Source organism: Scyliorhinus torazame, chromosome 12, assembly GCF_047496885.1.
Source record: "Scyliorhinus torazame isolate Kashiwa2021f chromosome 12, sScyTor2.1, whole genome shotgun sequence".
In the NCBI taxonomy this organism is placed as follows: Eukaryota; Metazoa; Chordata; class Chondrichthyes; order Carcharhiniformes; family Scyliorhinidae; genus Scyliorhinus; species Scyliorhinus torazame.
In genome coordinates this window covers 146,324,071-146,344,240 of record NC_092718.1, presented here as the reverse complement: position 1 = coordinate 146,344,240, position 20,170 = coordinate 146,324,071, and the positions used below count along the sequence as shown (strand labels likewise).

At 47.2% G+C, this 20,170-nt stretch overlaps 1 protein-coding gene across 7 annotated transcripts in view; it reads right to left on the bottom strand.

Annotated features, from left to right (window-relative positions):
- Positions 1–20,170, bottom strand: part of camkk1a (calcium/calmodulin-dependent protein kinase kinase 1, alpha a) — a 329,689-nt gene that overhangs the window by 66,922 nt on the left and 242,597 nt on the right. For all 7 annotated transcript variants that reach the window (XM_072469148.1, XM_072469142.1, XM_072469146.1 and 4 more), the window contains 4 exons: positions 14,472–14,605; positions 12,595–12,631; positions 10,325–10,346; positions 10,141–10,229 (listed from right to left, as the gene is read on the bottom strand). In XM_072469148.1, coding sequence (XP_072325249.1) covers positions 10,141–10,229; positions 10,325–10,346; positions 12,595–12,631; positions 14,472–14,605 — 282 coding nt within the window. The remainder of the gene's footprint in view (positions 1–10,140; positions 10,230–10,324; positions 10,347–12,594; positions 12,632–14,471; positions 14,606–20,170) is intronic.

Below are 20,170 nucleotides of genomic sequence, written 5' to 3'. Positions count from 1 at the left end.
ATCACCACCCCCAGCTCTACATCATCACCCACAGCTCTACATCACCACCAACAGCTCTACATCACCACCAACAGCTCTACATCACCACCCCCAGCTCTACATCACCACCCCCAGCTCTACATCACCACCCACAGCTCTACATCACCACCCCCAGCTCTACATCACCACCCCCAGCTCTACATCACCACCCCCAGCTCTACATCGCCACCCCCACCCACAAGGGGCTGTTTAGCACAGGGCTAAATCGCTGGCTTTGAAAGCAGACCAAGGCAGGCCAGCAGCACGGTTCGATTCCCGTAACAGCCTCCCCGAACAGGCCCTGGAATGTGGCGACTAGGGGCTTTTCACAGTAACTTCATTTGAAGCCTACTTGTGACAATAAGCGATTTTCATTTCATTTCATCGCCACCCCCAGCTCTACATCACCACCCACAGCTCTGCATCACCACCCACAGCTCTGCATCACCACCCACAGCTCTACATCACTACCCACAGCTCTGGGGCTGAGGCTGAGCCTTTATCCCAGGTGACATATTTGACTTGGGATGAACTCCCAGTCACATGTCCAAACCATCAGTAATACCATCTGCTTCCACATCCAGAACTTTGTCCAACTCTGCCCTACCTCAGCTCATCAGCTGCTGAAACCTTCCTCTCTGCTTTTGTTATCTTCAGATTTGATCATTCCAATGCAGTCTTAACCAGCCTCGCACATTCCACTCTCCATAAAGCTGAGGCCATCTAAAGCCCTGCTGCCTGTCTCCTAACCCACACCAAGTCCTGTTCACCTATCACTCCCTTTGCTCACCGGCCTACACTGACTCCCAGTGAACAACTCCCTCCATGGCCTCACCCCCTCCTATCTCTGTCACAGCTCTCTAAGATGCTTCTCCTCCAATGCTAACCTGTTGCACATTGTTGATTTTAATCGTTCCACCATTGATGGCCCTAGCTACCCACGCCCAAAACTCTAAAATCCCCTCCCTAAATATCTCTGCCTCGCTACCTCTCACCTCCTTTATCACGTCCCTTTTATCTTAGCTCTTAGACCAAATGTTTGGTCATCTGTCCTACTGTCTCCTTACGTGGATTGATACAAATTTTTGATATTGCTCCTCTAGAGCGTCTGGGATATTTTACAATATTAAAGTTGCGATATAAACTCAAGTTGTTATTATTAAGGAAGGATAATCTGACCCAACAGTGCAGCTTTGTGTGGTGCTACTGACATCAACAGCAAGACAACATGCTACATTTATATAGGCGCACGGTGGCACAGTGGTTAGCACTGCTGCCTCACAGTGTCAGGCACCCCGGGTTCAATTCACGCCTTAGGTGATTGCCTATGTGGACTTTGCACTTTCACCCCGTGCAGACCCGATGAGCTGACCTCTTTCTGCACTGTAGGGATTCTATGATAAAGTGCCTTTAGTGTAATAAAGCTTCCCAAGGTACTTCACATGAACATTATAAAACAAAGTATGGTACTTAACACAAAAGGAATATGTCAGATGACCAAAAGTTTGGTCAAGGAGTAGGTTTTAAGGAGTATCTTAAAGAGGAAAGTGAGGTAGAGAGATTTAAGGAAGGAATTCAAGAGCTCAGGGCCTGGGCAACTGTGGGACAATCCTGATTGGGAGTTCACAAGCGACCAGAATTAGAGGATTGCAGAGATATCTTTGTGGGATGTGGGGCCAGAGGAGGTGACAGAGATAATTATGAGAAAGGCTTTGACCAGAGCATCATCTGGACTCAAAACGTTAGCTCTTTTCTCTCCCTACATATGCTGCTAAATCTGCTGAGATTTTCCAGCACTATCTCTTTGGTTTTGAGAAAGGCTGTGAAAACAAGGATGGTTCAAATAACATGGGGGCAATTCTCCAATATTGGGCCCAAGTGTTCGCGCCGTCGTGAACGCCGTCGCGTTTCACGACAGCTCGAACGGGCCCGGTTACGTACAATTCTGGCCCCCAAATGGGGCCAGCACGGTGCTGGAGCGATTCACGCTGCTCCAGCCTCCTCTCGTGGCGCCAAATGGGCGCGGCGCCAACCCTCGCATGCGCAGTTGGGCCAGCTCAATCCTGCGCATCCACAGTTGGGCCGTGCCATCCCGCGCATGCGCGGGGGACTTCTTTAGCACGCCGGCTCCGACTCAAGATGGAGTCGGTGTTCAGGGGCCGGCCGCGCCAGAAAGTAGGCCCGGGGGGGGGGGGGGGGGGGGGGGGGGGGGGGTGGAAAGAGGCCGGCCCGCCGCTCGGTGGGCCCCGATCACGGGCCAGATCCCATCGGAGGCCCCCCCGGTGAAGGAGCCCCCCCTCCCACCACAGGCCGTCCCCCCCGACCGTTCCCGCAGAGTTCCCACCGGCAGCGACCAGGGGTGAACGGCGCCGGCGGGACTCTGTCGTATCAGAGTGGCCGCTCGGCCCATCCGGGCCGGGGAATCGGCGGCCCGCGCCGCGTCAAACGCGTTGGCGCAAATGGCGCCGATTCTCTGCACCTCGTAGAATCGCGCGCCGGCGTCGGGCCGTCGTGGCGCGGTTGCACCGATTCTCCGGCGCGGGGCTCGGAGGATCGCCCCCCATGTAACATCTAGAAAGTATTCAAAGACTACTTTCTACACACTTGTTATGTTTTCCAATCGTAAATTCCTATCTCCACATTTATGCCACGTTTATCTCCACAATCACATACTGAAGGTTGTAGTGCAGTCTGAGCCATGAAGCTCTGGGTTCAACTTCCGCTCCAAGACCTGATGGCCATGGAAGGTCTGTTTGTCATGTGGCTAAACAGGTTGATTATCAACCTGTAAATCCTTCCTGATGGCAGATAGTGAGAGTGGAAGTGTTCCCTGGTCAGCCATACTGCAAAGGGCCATGGCAAACCACTGCAGTACTTTGCTAGGTGTAGTCATGGACCATCCAATGGAAGTTCATGGTCACCAATGCTCTCTTAGGGTCTGGTAAAACTTGTCTTTAAATGGGTATAACTGTGAATAATTGAGAGGCCCACAAGAAGTCAACCCCTGATTTCTTATTATTCTTTATATAATCACATTGTTTATCCAAGATTGTGTTTAATATGTCCGGTTGCAAATAAATCTTACATTAGCTTTTTCCCTTAGAAGTCAATACATAGTAAAACATCCCCATTAGAGACAATGGACCAATTCACTACCAAAAATCCCCATAGAAACAATGGTTCAATCCATAACCAAACACCCCCATAGGGAACGGACCAATCCAGTACAAAATAACCCCAACAGAGACAATGGACCAATCCTGTACTAAAGAGCCCCATAGAGAAAATGGATCAATTCAATACCAAACACCCCCAGAGAGACAATCAGCAAATTTAGTACCAAACACCCCCATTGAGACAATGGACCAATTCCAATTCCAAACGCCCCCAGAGAAACAATGGACCAATCCACCACCAAACACCCTCAGAGAACAATGGACCAATCCAATACTAAACAACCCCAAAGACACAATGGGCCAATCCAATAACAAATACCTCCATAGAGGCAATGAGCCAATCCAGTACAAAATACCCCCAGAGAGACAATGGACCAATTCAGCACCAAACACCCCCATTGAGACAATGGGCCAATCCAGAACCAAACACCCCTGAGAAGAAATGGACCAATCCAGCGCAAAACACCTCCAGAAAGACAATGGGCCAATCCAGCACCAAACACCCCCTGAGAGACAATGGGCTAATCCAGTACCAAACACCCCCAGAGAGACAATGGGCCAATCCAGTACCAAAAACTCCAGTAAGGATCCTTCTATTTAAACCCTGTTTGTTCCCTGTTTTCTCCATTTATTTTGTTATTTTTGCTATTAGAATTATTGTCCATGGATGATTAATGACTTGTAATTCAAGCAGAAGCCTGGGTTGGGTTAAACGGAAGATTGTCCTGTGACCTTAAGGCAAAGCAGTTAGCAGGAAGCTGTCAGCATTTCAAACCAGCAGATTCCAGAATGATTTAACTGACATCAGTGCTGACTCAGCTTGATGGACTTGGCTGGCGGCCAATGGACTGGTTTAGATTTCCGGGCTTTGCCAACAGCCCGTGCTGATTGGTTCTGATTTCTCTGGAATATATTTCTCCACGGTAAGGCTATTTATTCATTCCGTTTTGCTTTGCGTTCAGAGCTGGGAGCAGCTTCTCTGATTTTCTCAGTCTTTGAGATGTAAAAAAAATTCTCTGAAAATCCCATATGGGGACTCTCTTCTTTCCTCAGTAAAGCTGGAGGTCATTTTAGTGAAATTGGAACCAATTAAGCTTAAAGCTCAGGCTAGAAACTGGGTTGAGGTGAGACAAAGAGTCTTATGAAAGAAAAAGGCCTGAGGCTGATCCTTGGAGATGGAGGTTCCAGTTTAATAAAGTTTAAAGGGACTCTCCAAAGGAAATGCTACTGCCTGGAAACACTGAATGAATGTTCATGCCAGAAGACTATCACTAATAGTACACCAGTGGCTTTGATCACTCAGCAGCTGGGAGGACAGCCTGCTGCAAAGTAACCAACATCGAAAGCAAGGATTCTTGTCTTTTTTACCTTGATACCTATTATTTAAGTTTGATCCCATTTCTCTGTGTTTCTCTGTCATATGTGTGTGCGGGTAGAGGGTGGGGTGGTCAAAAAGGGGGGTAGTAGGTTAGCTGGCCATTATTCCATTACAATTACTGCCTATTTCAACTGTGTTTCTGTTTAAATAAAGTCATTGTGTTCAACTTACAAACCTTGTGGCTGTAAATTATTGGGCAGCCAAGGGCCAAAGATTTCGGGAATTCTACACAAATTGTTGGCTAATTCACGTATGTTGGAACTCTGGGGTCTGTGGGGCTGGAACTGACCGTGCACTAGCCCATGGTATCGTAATACCCTAGAGAGACAATGGACCAAACACCACCAGAGAGTACCAAAGCAGAGAGTCAATTGGCCAGTTTGCTCAAGGCGGGGGATTCTGGGCTCTGAAGTGGCTATTTTGCCACTCATGTATACTACTTCAATCTACATATGCATCTCCTGCCCTTTCTTTTGTTTTTGACAAAATGACACGTAATCATCGCGCCACCCTCCCCCCACCCCCCACCCCCCACCCCCACCCCCCACCCCCACCCCCACTCCCCACCCCACACACACACTTTCCAGGCTTATGCGTGCAACATAATGAAAATATTAAACTAAGGGAAGAATGTGATAGTTTAATATTGGGATTTAGTCCAATTATACCCTTTAGCCCCACTTCACCAGAGGACCAAACTCAGTCCTGACTCCACGAGCTGCATTTGACATGTGCCCGCTGTCATGATATGCAAACATGCAACCAATGAACACTCAGAATAGGACACAACCAATGAGCAGTCAGGACACTCAGAGGTGGCATCACCACAAGGGGGCATGACATGAACACTATAAAAGGGATGAGGCACTCACACCCTGCCTCTTTCCACAGACAGACATCTAGAGAGTTAGACAGGGTTGATCAGCAGCATCACACCCCAGCACGTGGCTTCGAGCAAGCTGGTACAGTTAGACTGAATTACTACAGTTAGATTAGCAGAGAGTCAAACTCATTTCGGGGCTGGTGCACAGTGGGCTGAACAGCTGGCTTATAATGCAGAACAAGACCAGCAGTGCGGGTTCAATTCCCGTACGGGCCTCCCCGAACAGGCGCCAAAATGTGGCGACTAGGGGCTTTTCACAGTAACTTAATTGAAGCCTACTTGTGACAATAAGCGATTATTATAAGGGCTGATTTAGCACAGTGGGCTAAATAGCTGGTTTTTAAAGCAGACCCAGGCAGGCCAGCAACACGGGTTCAATTCCCATATCAGCCTCCCCGAACAGGTGCTGGAATGTGGCGACTAGGGGCTTTTCACAGTAACTTCATTTGAAGCCTACTTGTGACAATAAGCGATTTTCATTTCATTTTCATTTCATTTCGTTTGAGAACTGTGTTAATAGTTCAATAAACACGTTGAACTCATTTCAGAGTCTGGAGCATCCTTTAGTTAAGACTGCATCAAGTAGCAGCTTGTGTTATCCGAAGCAGACTTGTTTCCAGCAGAGGTATGTAAAATGGCCACCCCACCTACCCCCCCAGCCCACCCCCATAATACGGGAGGTGCCAAAATCAGCAGCCCACCCACCATATTTAAATTAGGCTTTTTGCCAAGCCAATGGACCCTGATAATACATTGCTCATGCCATAAAACATTTGGCATGGGCAGACGGGCAGGGGCAAGCTGCTCCACCTTTCACCTACCTTCTTCATATGTTTGGTAGGATGGATGGGGAATTTCAGGGCCTTCACTTTAAGGCTCATGGGGAGCAGTCCACACAAGATCAGGTGCCTCAATTTTTCCTAATCCCTTGACCTTAAACCTGATCATCTGAAATACGCCTGCCCAAGACCAGACTTATCAGCTTTGGGGATCGATGGGCTTTCTTTGTCCTCTTGCAGTCCCAGGTGTGTCCACTCGCACTTATGGTGCTGCCGGGACTGATAGAGCTGCCGGCCAAACAGCAGGACTTCTTTCCCAGGGAGTGGCAGCAGTCCTAAACTGGCCTTGTTTAGCTCACCCGCGCAGAGTATTATGGGGTGCACCGGCGTGGAACGGGTCGGCTCCAAGCCGACTGTACTTCCGCCTCCCCCCATATGTACAATGTTCATGTTGTAAAAATGAAAGCACATCACACATGGGAGGCCATTTGGCCCATTTTGTCACATCCTGCACCCTTATTGGCCATCGCAGCTATCAGCCATTCTGCCAGAGAGGCTTTTTATGACTTCTGTCCTGAACTTTCCTTTTAACAGTTTCTACCTGTGTGGTGGCCCCGTATCCTGCGATCCCAGTGTGGAAATGTATTTCCCCATCCTCACCATCGCTTGGTCAAGATCCTGTATCTCCTACTTAACTGTTGATCTTTCCAGCCGTGCTCACGTATCCTCGCCTCGATGCATACCTTTACCACACAGAATACAGTGGCTCAGGTGGTGAGTCCACCACCTCCTTCTCAAGGACAACTGGGAATAAAATATGAACGTAGATCTTTCCAGCCGTGCTCATGTATCCTCTGAGGCGATGCATAAGATTTCATGGCATTATATCGAAGAAGGGTAGGGTTATATTTCTCCAGTGGCCTTCCAATACTCATCCTTCAACCAACAATCACTAAAATAGATTATCTGGTCATTTATCTCATTGCTGTTTCAGCGGTATTATAATTTCTTTTTAATTGTTTACAGGATATGGGTTTTGTTGGCTGGACCAACATTTGTTGCCCATCCCTAATTGCCCTTGAGAAGATTGTGGTGAGCTGCCTTCTTGAACCGCTGCAGTCCATGTGGTGTAAGTACATCTACTGTTCTGTTAGTGAGGGAGTTCCAGGATTTAGACTCAGCGACAGTAAAGGAATGGCGATATATTTTCTAGTCAGGGTGGTGAGTGACTTGGAGGGGAACCTCCAGGCGGTGGGGTTCCCAGGTATCTGTTGCTCTTGTCCTTCTAGACAGAAGAGGTTATGGGTTTGGAAGGTGCGACCTAAGGATCTTTGGCTTTTTTTTGTTCGTTCATGGGATGTGGGTATCAGTCCAGTCAGCACTTATTGTCCATCCCTAAGGACATTTAAGAGTCAACCACTCCAGTGGATCTGGAGTCACAGGTGGACCAGGCCAGAAAAGGATGTCAGATTTCCTTCCCTAAAGGACATGAGTGAACCAGATGGGTTTTTACGACAATCAACAATGGTTTCACGGTCACCTTTAGACTTTTAATTCCAGATTTCTATACCATCTGCCATGGTGGAATTGGAACAATGTCCCCAGAGCATTAACACCCTGGGTCTCTGGATTACAAGTCCAGCAACAATACCACTACATCACTACCTTCCCATGTTGTGTTAAAGCAATAACTGAGCTTCACAATACTTAATTGGCTTTAGAATATTTCGAGGTTGTGGAAAATGCAATTTCTTTCTTTTTCTCTGCCCCATGAGATTGTTTGCTCTGATATTTTGGTTATAAATAGAAGTTGTGATTTACATTAGTGCAAAACCCATTTGTATCTATTCAGGGGTAAGTAACCTGGATCTGAAAATCTTCCCCTTGTAAATTGAAAGTACAGAAATATCTCGGCAGTTTGTCTCTTCTTCTTTGCGTCAATAAATTTTAAACATCCAAACATCTTTGGAAAAATGAATGGTGTAAAATCCTGATTGGGAACTGAATCTAGGATCCCGAGCGCAGCTTGTATGACAGAGAAAGCACTCCAGGGGAAGCAGTGTGAGGCTGGGAGTGGCTCACGTCAGGCTCGGAGAATAAAAAGCCTGGTCTCCCAGGCACCCAGCATGCTGTCGTCTCTGTGCTCAGAATCCCGATCCACACCTTACTCGGGCAAAGCTTTTTGTTGAGTGATTGCCTCATGAGCTCCACTGCTTAAAGTTTCGAGCAAATCTTAATCCAGAGAGGGGATCTGATTAGTCAGGTTAGCTGTTGATTACAGTACCGTCCGGTGGTCCCTGATGGGGAGTGTGGATGAGGACCTGTTTGGACTCAGATGTGATGCCCTTCTTGTTAAAATAACCTCTTTAACATACGTGGAAAATCCTGCTCTGATAATATCAGCAGGACGTTACTGCCTATTGAATTGTTTCAGCAGCACGGTAGCACAGTGGTTAACACTGTTGTTTCACAGCGCCAGGATCACAGGTTTGATTCCCGGCTTGGGTCACTGTCTCTGCGGAGTCTGCACATTCTCCCCGTGCCTGCGTGGGTTTCCTCTGGGTGCTCCGGTTTCCTCCCACAAGTCCCGAAAGACGTGCTGTTAAGGTGAATTGGACATTCTGAATTCTCCCTCAGTGTACCCGAGCAGGCGCTGAAATGTGGCGACCATGGGATTTTTACAGTAACTTCATTGCAGTGTTAATGTAAGCTTACGTGTGACAATAATAAAGATTATGGGCGGGACTCTCCGCTCCCAGGACTAAGTGCCCGCGCCGTCGTGAACGCTGTTGCATTTCACGACGGCGCAAACAGGGCCCGGGCACGACCTATTCTGCCCCCCACAGGGGGCCAGCACGGTGCTGGAGCGGTTCACGCCACTCCAGCGTCCTTACGCGACGCCAAATGGGCACCGCACTAACCCGCGCATGCGCAGTTGGAGCAGCCCAATCCTGCGCATGCGCCGGACCCTCACCAACATGGCGCCGGTGTTCTGGGGCCACGCACGGAAGGAGGTAGGCCCGGGGGGGGAAGAGACCGGCCAGCCGATCGGTGGGCCCCGATCACGGGCCAGACCCCATCGGAGGCCCCCCCCGGTGAAGGAGCCCCCTCCCCTCCACAGGCCACCCTCCCCAGCCTTCCCACAGAGTTCCCGCCGGCAGCGACCAGGGGTGGACGGCGCCGGCGGGAACCTGTCGTGTCGTAGCGGCCGCTCGGCCCATCCGGGCCGGAGAATCGCCGCCTGTCGTTTGTGGCGATTATCCGAGCGGCCCGGCGCGAACCGCGCAGTGCTGGTTTCAGGGGGGTGGGAGAATCGCGTGCGGGGGTCGGGGCGGCGTGGCGCGATTCGCGTGGCGCCCCGCCAATTCTCCCACCCGGCGTGGGGGGGGGGGGGAGAATCGCGCCCCAAAAGATTATTATAAGCAGTAATATGCATCAAGAATTGGAGTATAGAAAAATTGGTGGCATATAGAGGAAAATGAAGTTTGGAAATAATCGATTATGCCTCTTTGAAAGAACCCGATGGACTGAATGGCCTCGTTCTGTGCTTTAATTTTACTATATACATAAATAGAACATCCAAAGCACAAATGTGTTTACTTAAAGTGATGTCTACATCTTTTGAACTGTGAAGATTCCAAAAATGAGTAAAGATGAAAAAAAGCTCCCTTGAAAAACATTTCAAAGTAACATAATCAACGGCCCAAATCTGTTGCCATAGTTTCAAATTGTTTATAATTGTTAACTATAATGGCTCAAAATAAGAGCAAAAACAAATTTTAAGCACAAAATAATCTGATTGTTGGGATAAAACAGCAACTACATCAAGAAGGCATTGCTGAAGAGATCAAAATCAAAAATGTGCAATCAGGCCGTTGCTTTGGGAATGCAGTGTTTAATACTCACGGTATTCGATGCCCAGAATGATATCTCTGAAGTAGAAATATGCCTGTTCTTCAGAGAAGAGATTATCAGTCGGTACCTCCATCACAGGACTGAACAGTGTAGAGAAAAGAATTGAATAGAATGGGAGAGTTAGGTTAACAACAACAGTGGAAAATAGCCAGGATAATATCCATTTGAGACTTACCCTTTACTCATGAGTTCAAAGACTGAAAGGAGAAGAAGAAAAAGAAGATGAACAGATGATCATAGAAATTCAAACAAAAATCTTGCAATGGATTCTGTTTAATAAAGAAACAAAAGATTTTAATCATTTCAACCTTAATTTCCCACAAAATGTAACCTGGTCTAATTCTCCAGATGTTTGGATTTTCCTTTTGGAATTTGTTTTAACATTTTCCTCACATTTTTCTTGCTTCCGTGGCTCCGACCAATTTTGATCGTGGAAGCAAATTGTTAAAAACTGTCGGCTTTTACTGGCTAAACATTGATTTCACAGCCTTTTGAGTTGTGATGTTTATAATGAACATGTTAGCATGAATCAAACACGTTCACAAGTAACAAACACATAGACCAGTATCAAACATGTCAACAAATATCGAGCATGTTGAGAAGTAACAAACACACTCCTCAGCAGGTAATAAGCCACTTGAAGAAATACTGAAGACAGTTACAAGTTTTGGATGGGGAGGCGATGGCTTGGTGGTATTATCACTGGACGAGTAATCCAGAGTCCCAGAGAACTGCTCAGGTTCAAATCCTGTCACTCCAGATGGCGAAATTGGAATTCAATTTTTAAAAATCTGGAATTAAAAGTACAGTGATGACGATTGCCGTAAAAACCCATCTGGTTCACTAATGTCCTTTAGGGAAGGAAATCCCTTGAGGGCAATTAAGGATGGGCAATAAATGATGGCACAACCTGCGATACCCATGTCCCATGAACGAATAGGGTAGATGCTGAGAGGATGTTTCCCCTTGTGGTAGAGTCTAGGGCCTGAGGGAATAATCTCAGTGTAAGGGTTTGCCCATTTAAGACAGATATGAGGAGAGATTTCTTCTCTCAGAGGATAGTGAATCTATAGAAATCTTTACCAGAGGGTGGGTCATTAAGTATGTTCAGGGCTGAAATAGACAGATGTTTAATCAGTGAGGGAATCAAGGGTTATGGGGCAAGGTGGGAAAATGGAGTTGATTGGTGGAGCAGACTCAATGGGCCGAATGGCCTGCTTATGCTCCCACATCTTATAGCTTTATAACAAATGTTTGACATAATAGTGTTAAAAAGCATTGAACAAGTAATCATAATCAGCCCAGAAGCAAGCAGTAAACATGTTAACAAGTCCATGTGACAACATTGAACTGGTTAATACACTTGTTAAACTAACAGACAGAAGAACTTCACGCACACAAGTTCATTTTCTCACTTATTAGGGTGTTCAATATTTGTTGAAGTGTTTATTACTTGTTTACCTGTTCATTACTTCATAATGTCACAAAATGTGGTTTGGATCTGAGCAGCTTTACAATTTACGACAATGCTCTAACACTTAACTGCCCAGAGATTCCTCACAGCTCCTTTGTTCGGTTATCGTAATATCACTGGGAGGATCACGAAGGAATTGCAGGTCAATTGTCTCATTTGCCTCCTCCTGAGATTCCGACATAATAACAGAAATACCGAACAAGCCCAGTGGCTGGTAAAACAGATGTTGGCGGGAAAGTCAACCTGGCAACACAACTCTTCAGCCCATTGGTGGAGAATGAAGCCACAGAGTAGACAGTGGTCCCATTTCTCCCCATAGGACTACCTGGAAGCTGGGGCAGCAGAGTAACACAGTGATTAGCACTGCTGTCTCACAGCACCAGGAACCCAGGTTCAATTCCAGCCTTGGGTGGCTGTCTGTGCGGAGTCTGCACTTTCTCCCCCTGTCTGCGAGGGTTTCCTCTGGGTGCTCCGGTTTCCTCCCACAGTCCAAAGATGTGAAGGTTAAGTGGATTGGCCATGATAAATTGCCCCTGTGTCCAAAGATGTGCAGGTTGGGTGGATTGGCCGTGATCAATACTCGGGGTTATGGGGATAGGGCGGGACGTGGTCTTTCGGAGGGTCGGTGCAGACTCGATGGGCCGAAAGGTCTCCTTCTGTACTGTCAGGATTCTATAGATTGAGAGGAACATTGGCAGAGATTGAGAGGAACAGTGACAGAGGAGCTCCTGCAGTATTTCTACTCTGCTATTTATGTAATTAAATGCTGTATATTCCTCAGGATGTTCTCCCTGGGCTGCCATTTTGTAACTAGCTGCGGCTACACCTCACAGAACAGCAAGGTGCAGGAAACACTCATCATTTCTTTTATCAGATTGACAAACACTATGTGGTACAATACAACAACATTGATGTGGTGTGAGTAAATGTCAAAATAAAACACAGCAAGACCTAAAGAGTTAATCACATACCCATGTGTAGTTGGTCTTCAGTGGAATCATCTAGAACCTGGAATATAAGTAAGAGATGAAATGCATATGGAAAAAATATTTGTATTTATATAGCACTTTACACAACCTAAAGGTTCCTCCAAGTGTTCTACAGCCAAAAATGGGCTCATGAAGCGCACTCACTGTTGTAAACAAAATGCAGCAGATAACTTGTACACAGCAAGATCCCGCAAACAAAAAAGTGATTATTTATTTTAGTGGTGTTGATTGAGGGATAAATATTACCCTAGCCCACTGGCAAACCCCCCCCCCCCCGCCTGACCCTCATTAATATAGTACCATGGGATCTATTACACCCACCTGATAGCTCCTCACCACATCAAAAGCAGCTAAGTGCTTTCTGCTGTGTAAAAGAGGAAGTAAAATGGAATTTTTGCTGTGGCGAGGAACTGTCAATCATATCAAGAATGTTTATAAACATTGTGATTAGCATCAAAGCAGGGTACCTGGGATGCATTCAAGTGCAAAAGGGAAAGATGAATTAACAAACCCCCTAAGCAGCTGTGTCTAGACCAATAAAACTGTAAATCACTGGCTAATGCAATGTATTGCTGTGTGGAATTGCATGTAAGATTTGCATTCAAAGGCTGTCAAGGGATTTGAAGCCCTTTGAAGAGTGCTTGGCTTTCGAGGAAGCCTCTGACATTTGTAACAGCTGCTGCTTTAAACACCTTTGTCTGAGGCAGTAGATACTATGGAAGGGTACGTGAAAATGCAGTGATTTTTCACTCTACTGTCTGGACTGCGCTTCAGCTTTCAGGCAGGGGTGACTGAGGGGAGCATCTGGGGGGGTTCTCTGATGAATGTTCTGATGAGGGGGTCTCTGTTAGGGGTCTCTGATGGAGGGGTCTGGTGGGGGAGTTTGATGGAGTCTCTGATGGAGGTGTCAGTAGGTTGGGTGTTCTGGTCACCATCATACGTGCATGCTGGGGGGGAGGGGGGCGATGAACCGTTAGTCCTATGGTGGGGGGGGGCAGGATTTACATTGTGGGGTGAGTGGGACCGTCACTGGATCTCAGTATCGAGGCTGCCCGCTCAAAATGGCAGTCCACATCTAGCACCAGCATAGACCAGTGGTGATTCTCTGCTGGTGGGAGCACTTAAGTCTCCAGAGCGGAGAATCCAGGCCTAAAGTTGAGATCCACCAGTTGAAATTAAAACAACCACTGCGACAAATTTGAACTTAAGCTTAACAAGTTTTTTTAACACTTTCCCTCATGCATTCAAAGAACGATATTAACTCATTGACTGCCTGTTGCAGAACAGCGTAGCTCAGGTGGAAGCTGTCCAGTGTTCTTTGTAAAAGCTAAAGCAGACACCATGCGCAGGAGCTGTTTCCTGGTGGGATTTTCTCATGCTGTCGAGCGGACAGTAGCAAAGTTGACAGAGAGTGTGAGCTTAAATAATTAAATGATGTGATTAGTCAGGTTAATAGAAAACAGAGTAAGTCAGACTAACTGGAAATGACTTAAAGGGGACAGCAGCCAGGGGAGGTGAGATGTACTTACGATGTCTCAATGACAAGAGATTTGGGCAGTTGTATCACTCGGGAGGAAATGAGGGAGAGGAGGCGGGAGGAAGGGAGGGGAGGAAGGGACTGGGAGATCAGAACTACCTGCTTGTAACCGCCCGGGTGCCTGGGCAGTTGATGTTGCCAAATGTACTTGGATATACATTTCATAAAATTAAACCAATTGAATTATTTGGCAGTCTATTGGAATTATCACATAAAGTCAGTATGACAAACTCAAGAACCAGTTCAGCCATTTGCTGAGTTCGGAATACAAACAAAGCACTGCTATCTGCCATTGCACGCAGTTGATGAGTAACCAACTCACCTCTACCAGCTTGACAATGTTGGGATGGTCAAGTTTCTTCAGTATGGCTATTTCCTGGTAGACTCTTTCCAGGGGCGCCGGGGCCTTTGGCTGTTGGCCAGATGTGGACTTCGATCCTCGAGGAGGAGGACGGCCTGCAACCCAGGGCAAGGAAAGAGGCATCATCTCAAATGAAAGTAATGATCTTGATGAGCATTCCCCAACACAGAATACCACAGATTTAGTCTGGGAATAGTAGGAGCAGTTTCGTGGTTATGCAATGCAATGGGGACAATTTGAAAGCTGTGAAAGAAAAAATGAAAATATTGCTCAACCTCAGCGGGCCTGACAGCATCTGTGGGGAGAGAAGGGAGCTGACGCTTCCAGTCTGGATGACTCTTTGTCAAAGCTAGAGAGAAAGCTGGAGCTTGAAAGCTATGAATATGAAACTAAGGGTTTTGTTTTGCAAAGTTGAGTTCTCAGCACAGGGTCTGACATGCCAGGCGAGCAAAGGTCACCAGGCCCAATAGGCTAAAGTTTCAGAAGATTCTTCTACTTCACTCTGCTAATGGATGTGATTCTGCTCCAAAACATTTACCCATTGCTTCTTCCGGACACTGACTGACCTGCTGTACGTTTCCATCAGTTTCTATTTGTAATAGTGGCCATTTGTGTATGTATGTAAATAAATCAAAACTGGATAAAACTAATTCAGTTGGGTACTTGAACTTCATGGGCACGAACCAATATTTTTGTCTTGCAAAGTTATCAAAGCCTGGCAATTCACTCCAGAAATGTCCAGTTAATTCTCACCGAAAGGGCACTGTGAGAATCTGATAATCTTCCCTCTGCAGAAAAGACTGATGCAAGCAGTGACCAAATCTGATAACCCCCTCCCCGCAGAATAGGCTATTGTGAAGCCAGAGGCGTCTTCCGGAAAAGTTGCGAGTAAGATATACTGCTGAACTGCAAAGAAGATCACTGCGGGCTGTGGGCCAGAGACTTTAAACTACACTCATACTGTTAAGAAGGTGCACTGAAGAACTCACCATCTAAAGCAAGAACGGTTACCTTTTGACCTTAATCTTTATTATTTTTTATTCCTTTCCACCTCTCTGTGTTTGTCTGTCTTGTGTGTGTGGGTAGAAGGTGGGGCAATCAAAGGGGGAGTAGGTTAGCAACCTTGTTATCCAGCTGTAATTACTGCATGGTTCATCTTTATTCCTGTTATAGTAAATAGTAATTGTGTTTCAACTTACAAACCCGGTGAATGTAATTATCAGACAGCCAAGGGCCACGGAGTTTGGGAATTTGTACAAGAATTATTAGGTAATTCACTTGTGTCGTGACTCTGGGGCCTGTCGGGTTGGAATTGACTGTGTACTAGCCCAGGGTGTCATAACACCAGTTACAACTTCTTTAATAATAGCTTCTAACATGCTTCTTTCTTTACGCTAACTGCCCTGTAGTTTCCTCCTCTCTGTCGCCCTTCCTTTTTGAATAAAGGAATTGCATTTACTATCTTCCGATCAAATGGAACCTTTCCCGAACATAAGGAATTACAGAAAATTAAAACCAATGCGTCAACTATCTCACTGGACACTTCTTTTAAGACCCTAGGATGGAGTTCATTAGGTCCCAAGCTCTTTCCAGCCCACAGCTCCAACAGTTTACTCAGTATAATTTCTCTGGTCATTGTAATTTGCCTTAGTTCTTCCCTCCCTTACATTTCCTGGTTTATAGCTGCTTCTGGGCAGCTATATATATATAGCTATATATAGGCTACACTATATATCCTCTATAGTGTAGACCACTGCAAAATTCCAGTTCAATTCATCTCCTTGCGTTCCGTTATCAATTATCCAGAGTCACTTTCTATAGAACTGATGCTCACTTTGTCAACTCTTTTCTTTTTAAAATAATTATAAAAACTCTTACTGTCTGTTTTAATGTACGAAGTCTTACAACACCAGGTTAAAGTCCAACAGGTTTGTTTCGATGTCACTAGCTTTCGGAGCGCTGCTCCTTCCTCAGGTGAATGATTCACCTGAGGAAGGAGCAGCGCTCCGAAAGCTAGTGACATCGAAACAAACCTGTTGGACTTTAACCTGGTGTTGTAAGACTTCGTACTGTCTGTTTTAAGATTTCTGGCTAGCTTTCTCCCCATACGAGGACCATCTGTTTCCTGTTCTAGGGTGTCCTTTGACACACTGCTTACCTTGGTTCTGCCATTAACACATTCTGATCCCATAATAAGTCACTATCAGCATCCTTCTTAGACATGATCACCACCATTTACATTCCCTTTGTCTTTTTGTCCACAACATCTTCTGCTGACCCTCTATCCAGCCCCACTGCTCCACACCGCGCCACCCCCTCCCCATTACAACAGTATAAATCTCATTCCATTTCCAGTTCACTCTGACTTTGACAAAGAATCATCCAGACTCGAAGCGTCAGCTCCCTTCTCTCTCCACAGATGATGTCAGACCTGCTGAGATTGCCCAGTACTTTCTGTTTTAACTTCAGATTCCAGCATCAGCAGTAGTTTGCTTTTATCTTGGAGTTCCAGGGTCATTTGACACTGAGCGAAACTCAAGCCAGTTTTATAATCCTTTCTCCCCAGTGTGATACCTTATGTGCAGATATTTATAGAGACAAGCTCACCATGGAGAGGGGGGGGGCTCTGAAATATCTCAGGTATTTCCAAGGTACAGATCGCCTGCATTCAGGAAAGATTTCACTTCAACCTGCAAGACTTGCCTTCATTGTTAACGCAACCATTTTGCCCAGCTGCCAGCCTTGATGGAGCTCTGTCCTCTTCCTGCCTCCATGCTGGCCTATTTATTCCTGCCTCTGTGATGAAATTCTGGCTGGAAAAGGTACGCCGGGAAGATGACAGCCCCTCGGCACGAGTTCCTTTTCCGATTCACTGTCACCTGTTTTGGCACATTGTCCAAGTTGAAGACTGGGGTCATGCTCTCTCACTTTGTCACAATGATTCAACAAAGCTCTGGGCTATATGCTGCTACCAGTTCAGAAGCCAACAGACGTGACCAAGTGGGGAAGTGTGCAACAGTGTGGGTTCTATTTCCTAAACCCACTTCTCTTTTATCTCCTTACATCAATCTTCTGTGTGAGATGGTGATAAGTCAGTTATTTTTTTGCTATAAATCTAAGAGTAATGTTTGGAGCTGGAAGCCAAGGCTTAAGAATTGTTAAAGTGCAATTCACATCATTCCTTTGGTGGCAAATGTTGATGCTGATTAATGGAACACTTTCATCAGGAGCTGGTTTTGATTTCTCACTGTGCTCATTTTGTTAATGTTTGAGATTGCGATCACATCGCTAAATTCTCATCATTCCAACTCAAGTGCTGGCAGCTGTCTGGAGGTTAAACTTTGAACAACGTATATCGAGTTATAGAGTGACAACCCGCCCAGCAAGAACATCAAGACAAACGGGCTACACAGTTCCAAGATAGCAGTAACAGTTTGTGCGCTTTCATAGAATCCCTACAGTGCAGAAGGAGGCCATTCGGCCCATCGAGTCTGCACCGGCCCTTGGAAAGAGCACCCTACTTAAACCCACGCCTCCACCCCATCCCCGTTACCCAGTAACCCCATCTACCCTTTTTGACACTAAGGGGCAATTTAGCACAGCTAATCCACCAAACTTGCACATGTTTGGACTGTGGGAGGAAACTGGAGCAACCGGAGGAAACCCACGCAGACACAGGGTGAACATACAAACTCCACACAGACAGTGACCGAGACTGGAATTGAACCCAGGTCCCTGGTGCTGTGAGGCAACAGTGCTAACCACTGTGCCTCCCTGCTGCCCGTGACTGAGATGATTGACCTCCAAGAAACACAATCATCTTGTGTGCCAGGTATGACTCCAACCAGCAGATTTTTTCCCAATCCAAACAGCCTTTGTAGTTTAACTAGGGTTATGTTAACTCCTCCCCCACCTCACCCGGGCCTGCTGGCTTGGCCTTAGTAATACCATGTCCTCCTTACTTTGAATCCAGTTCCAGCATGAACATTGTTAGGGACTGGCTGCAGTTCCAGTAGTGGTCACCATTGCTGGTGGCACTGCTGGGAAGAGCGTGCTGCTGGCTGCCAGCTGGCTGGTAGTTCTTGGAACCTCTACCTCAAAGAACAAAGAACAATACAGCACAAGAACAGACCCTTCAGTTTTGATATCAAAAAAATCAAATAGATGGGGTGAAATTCTCCATTTGAGAGACTATGGGCGGGATTCTCCGCTGCCCAACGGCGATATCGTAATTGGCGATCGGACAGAGAATCCACTCCAACGGCCAAATTGGGGCCGGCAGCAGTTTGAAGCCGGTCAGTCATGTTCCGCCCCCTCGGAAATGGTGTAATTGCGTCGCACGCAGTGCGCCATTGTAATGCCATTGCCACGTCGTCGGAAGGCCCTCCCGCATAGCTCCGAGTAGATGGGCCGAGTTCCAGACCGCGCGGTTGACGTGTGGTCTGAGCGGTCGGGAACCTGGCCGACTGTGTCCAGCACCGCCCCACTCGGCCGAGGTCCGTGCTGCTGGCCGAAGGGGGCTTCCGCGATTGGTGGGGGGACTGGTGATGGTTGGCCAGGGGGTGGCTTGTGGGGTCGCGGATGACGGGTTGGGTCCGCACACGGCCGGCTCCATGTTGTACGCCGCGACCACTGCAGGTCATCACCGTGCGCATGCGTGGCCAGGAACCAGGCCATTATCGGTGCGGAAGCCAGGAGTTTCACCCGGCGCCGCTGCCAGCCCTTCACTGGTTCCGGTACGGTGACAGTTTGGCATTGATTTTGGCATCGTAATATGGCCGCCAATTCTCCGTGTGAGCCGGCACTTAGCCACTGAAACGGAGAATCCAGCACTATGTTCTCCCTTCGGAAGGGAATTGCGACCGATTTATGTTCCCCCTGGGATCCTCCCTTACTCCAAGGACCCCCTGAATAGGGAGACCCCCCAGGGACCCGTTGAATATGGAGATTCCCCAGAGATCCCCTGAATAGGGAGACCTCCCCAGAGATGTTTACAAACATCAACCACATGAAAGAGAGGTTTTATGTATTCCAATACTCAAGTATGCGATCGCAATGCTCTTATTACTCTTTGATGTGGTTGATGTTTGCAAACATTTGGAATTCAGCACTTAGAGTCACTCATCCATGAAGGGAGATGAATGAATCAAGGCTACAGCTGTTTTGTGGAAGCTGTGAATCACACACCACTACTAGAAATGAAGTAATGGGTGGCAGCTACAGGATCTGGGGGGGTTTAAACACAGGTCGTAGCTGTTCTCTTTCCAGGAATGGACACGTGAAGCTTCCAGGTAAGTGACAGAGCTCTAATTTTTTTCACTTCTCTAGAGTGCTCTCTAGCTTCCCGAGCTTCTGGGGAGGGGAGTTCTGCGAGGGGGCAGGGGCAAGCTCCTTTAGTTAGGTAGTCCCTTCAGGGGTCCCTTTGTGGAGGGGAGGGAGTATGTTCCTCGGATGGACTTTGGAGGCAACGTCTTTAAGGAGTTACCCCCTTGGCCCACCATGAGGACCACCACGTCAGGCTCACGTTTGGTGAGACCTGTAGTAATTCCCACCCACGTGATTCCTGGCCCAGGAGACCGGAGTGTCACGGAGGGCCGGAGATTCGGGTGCTGGGCCCGCTAAATGGATGTAAATGGGTCATCAGGACCAATTTGCATTAA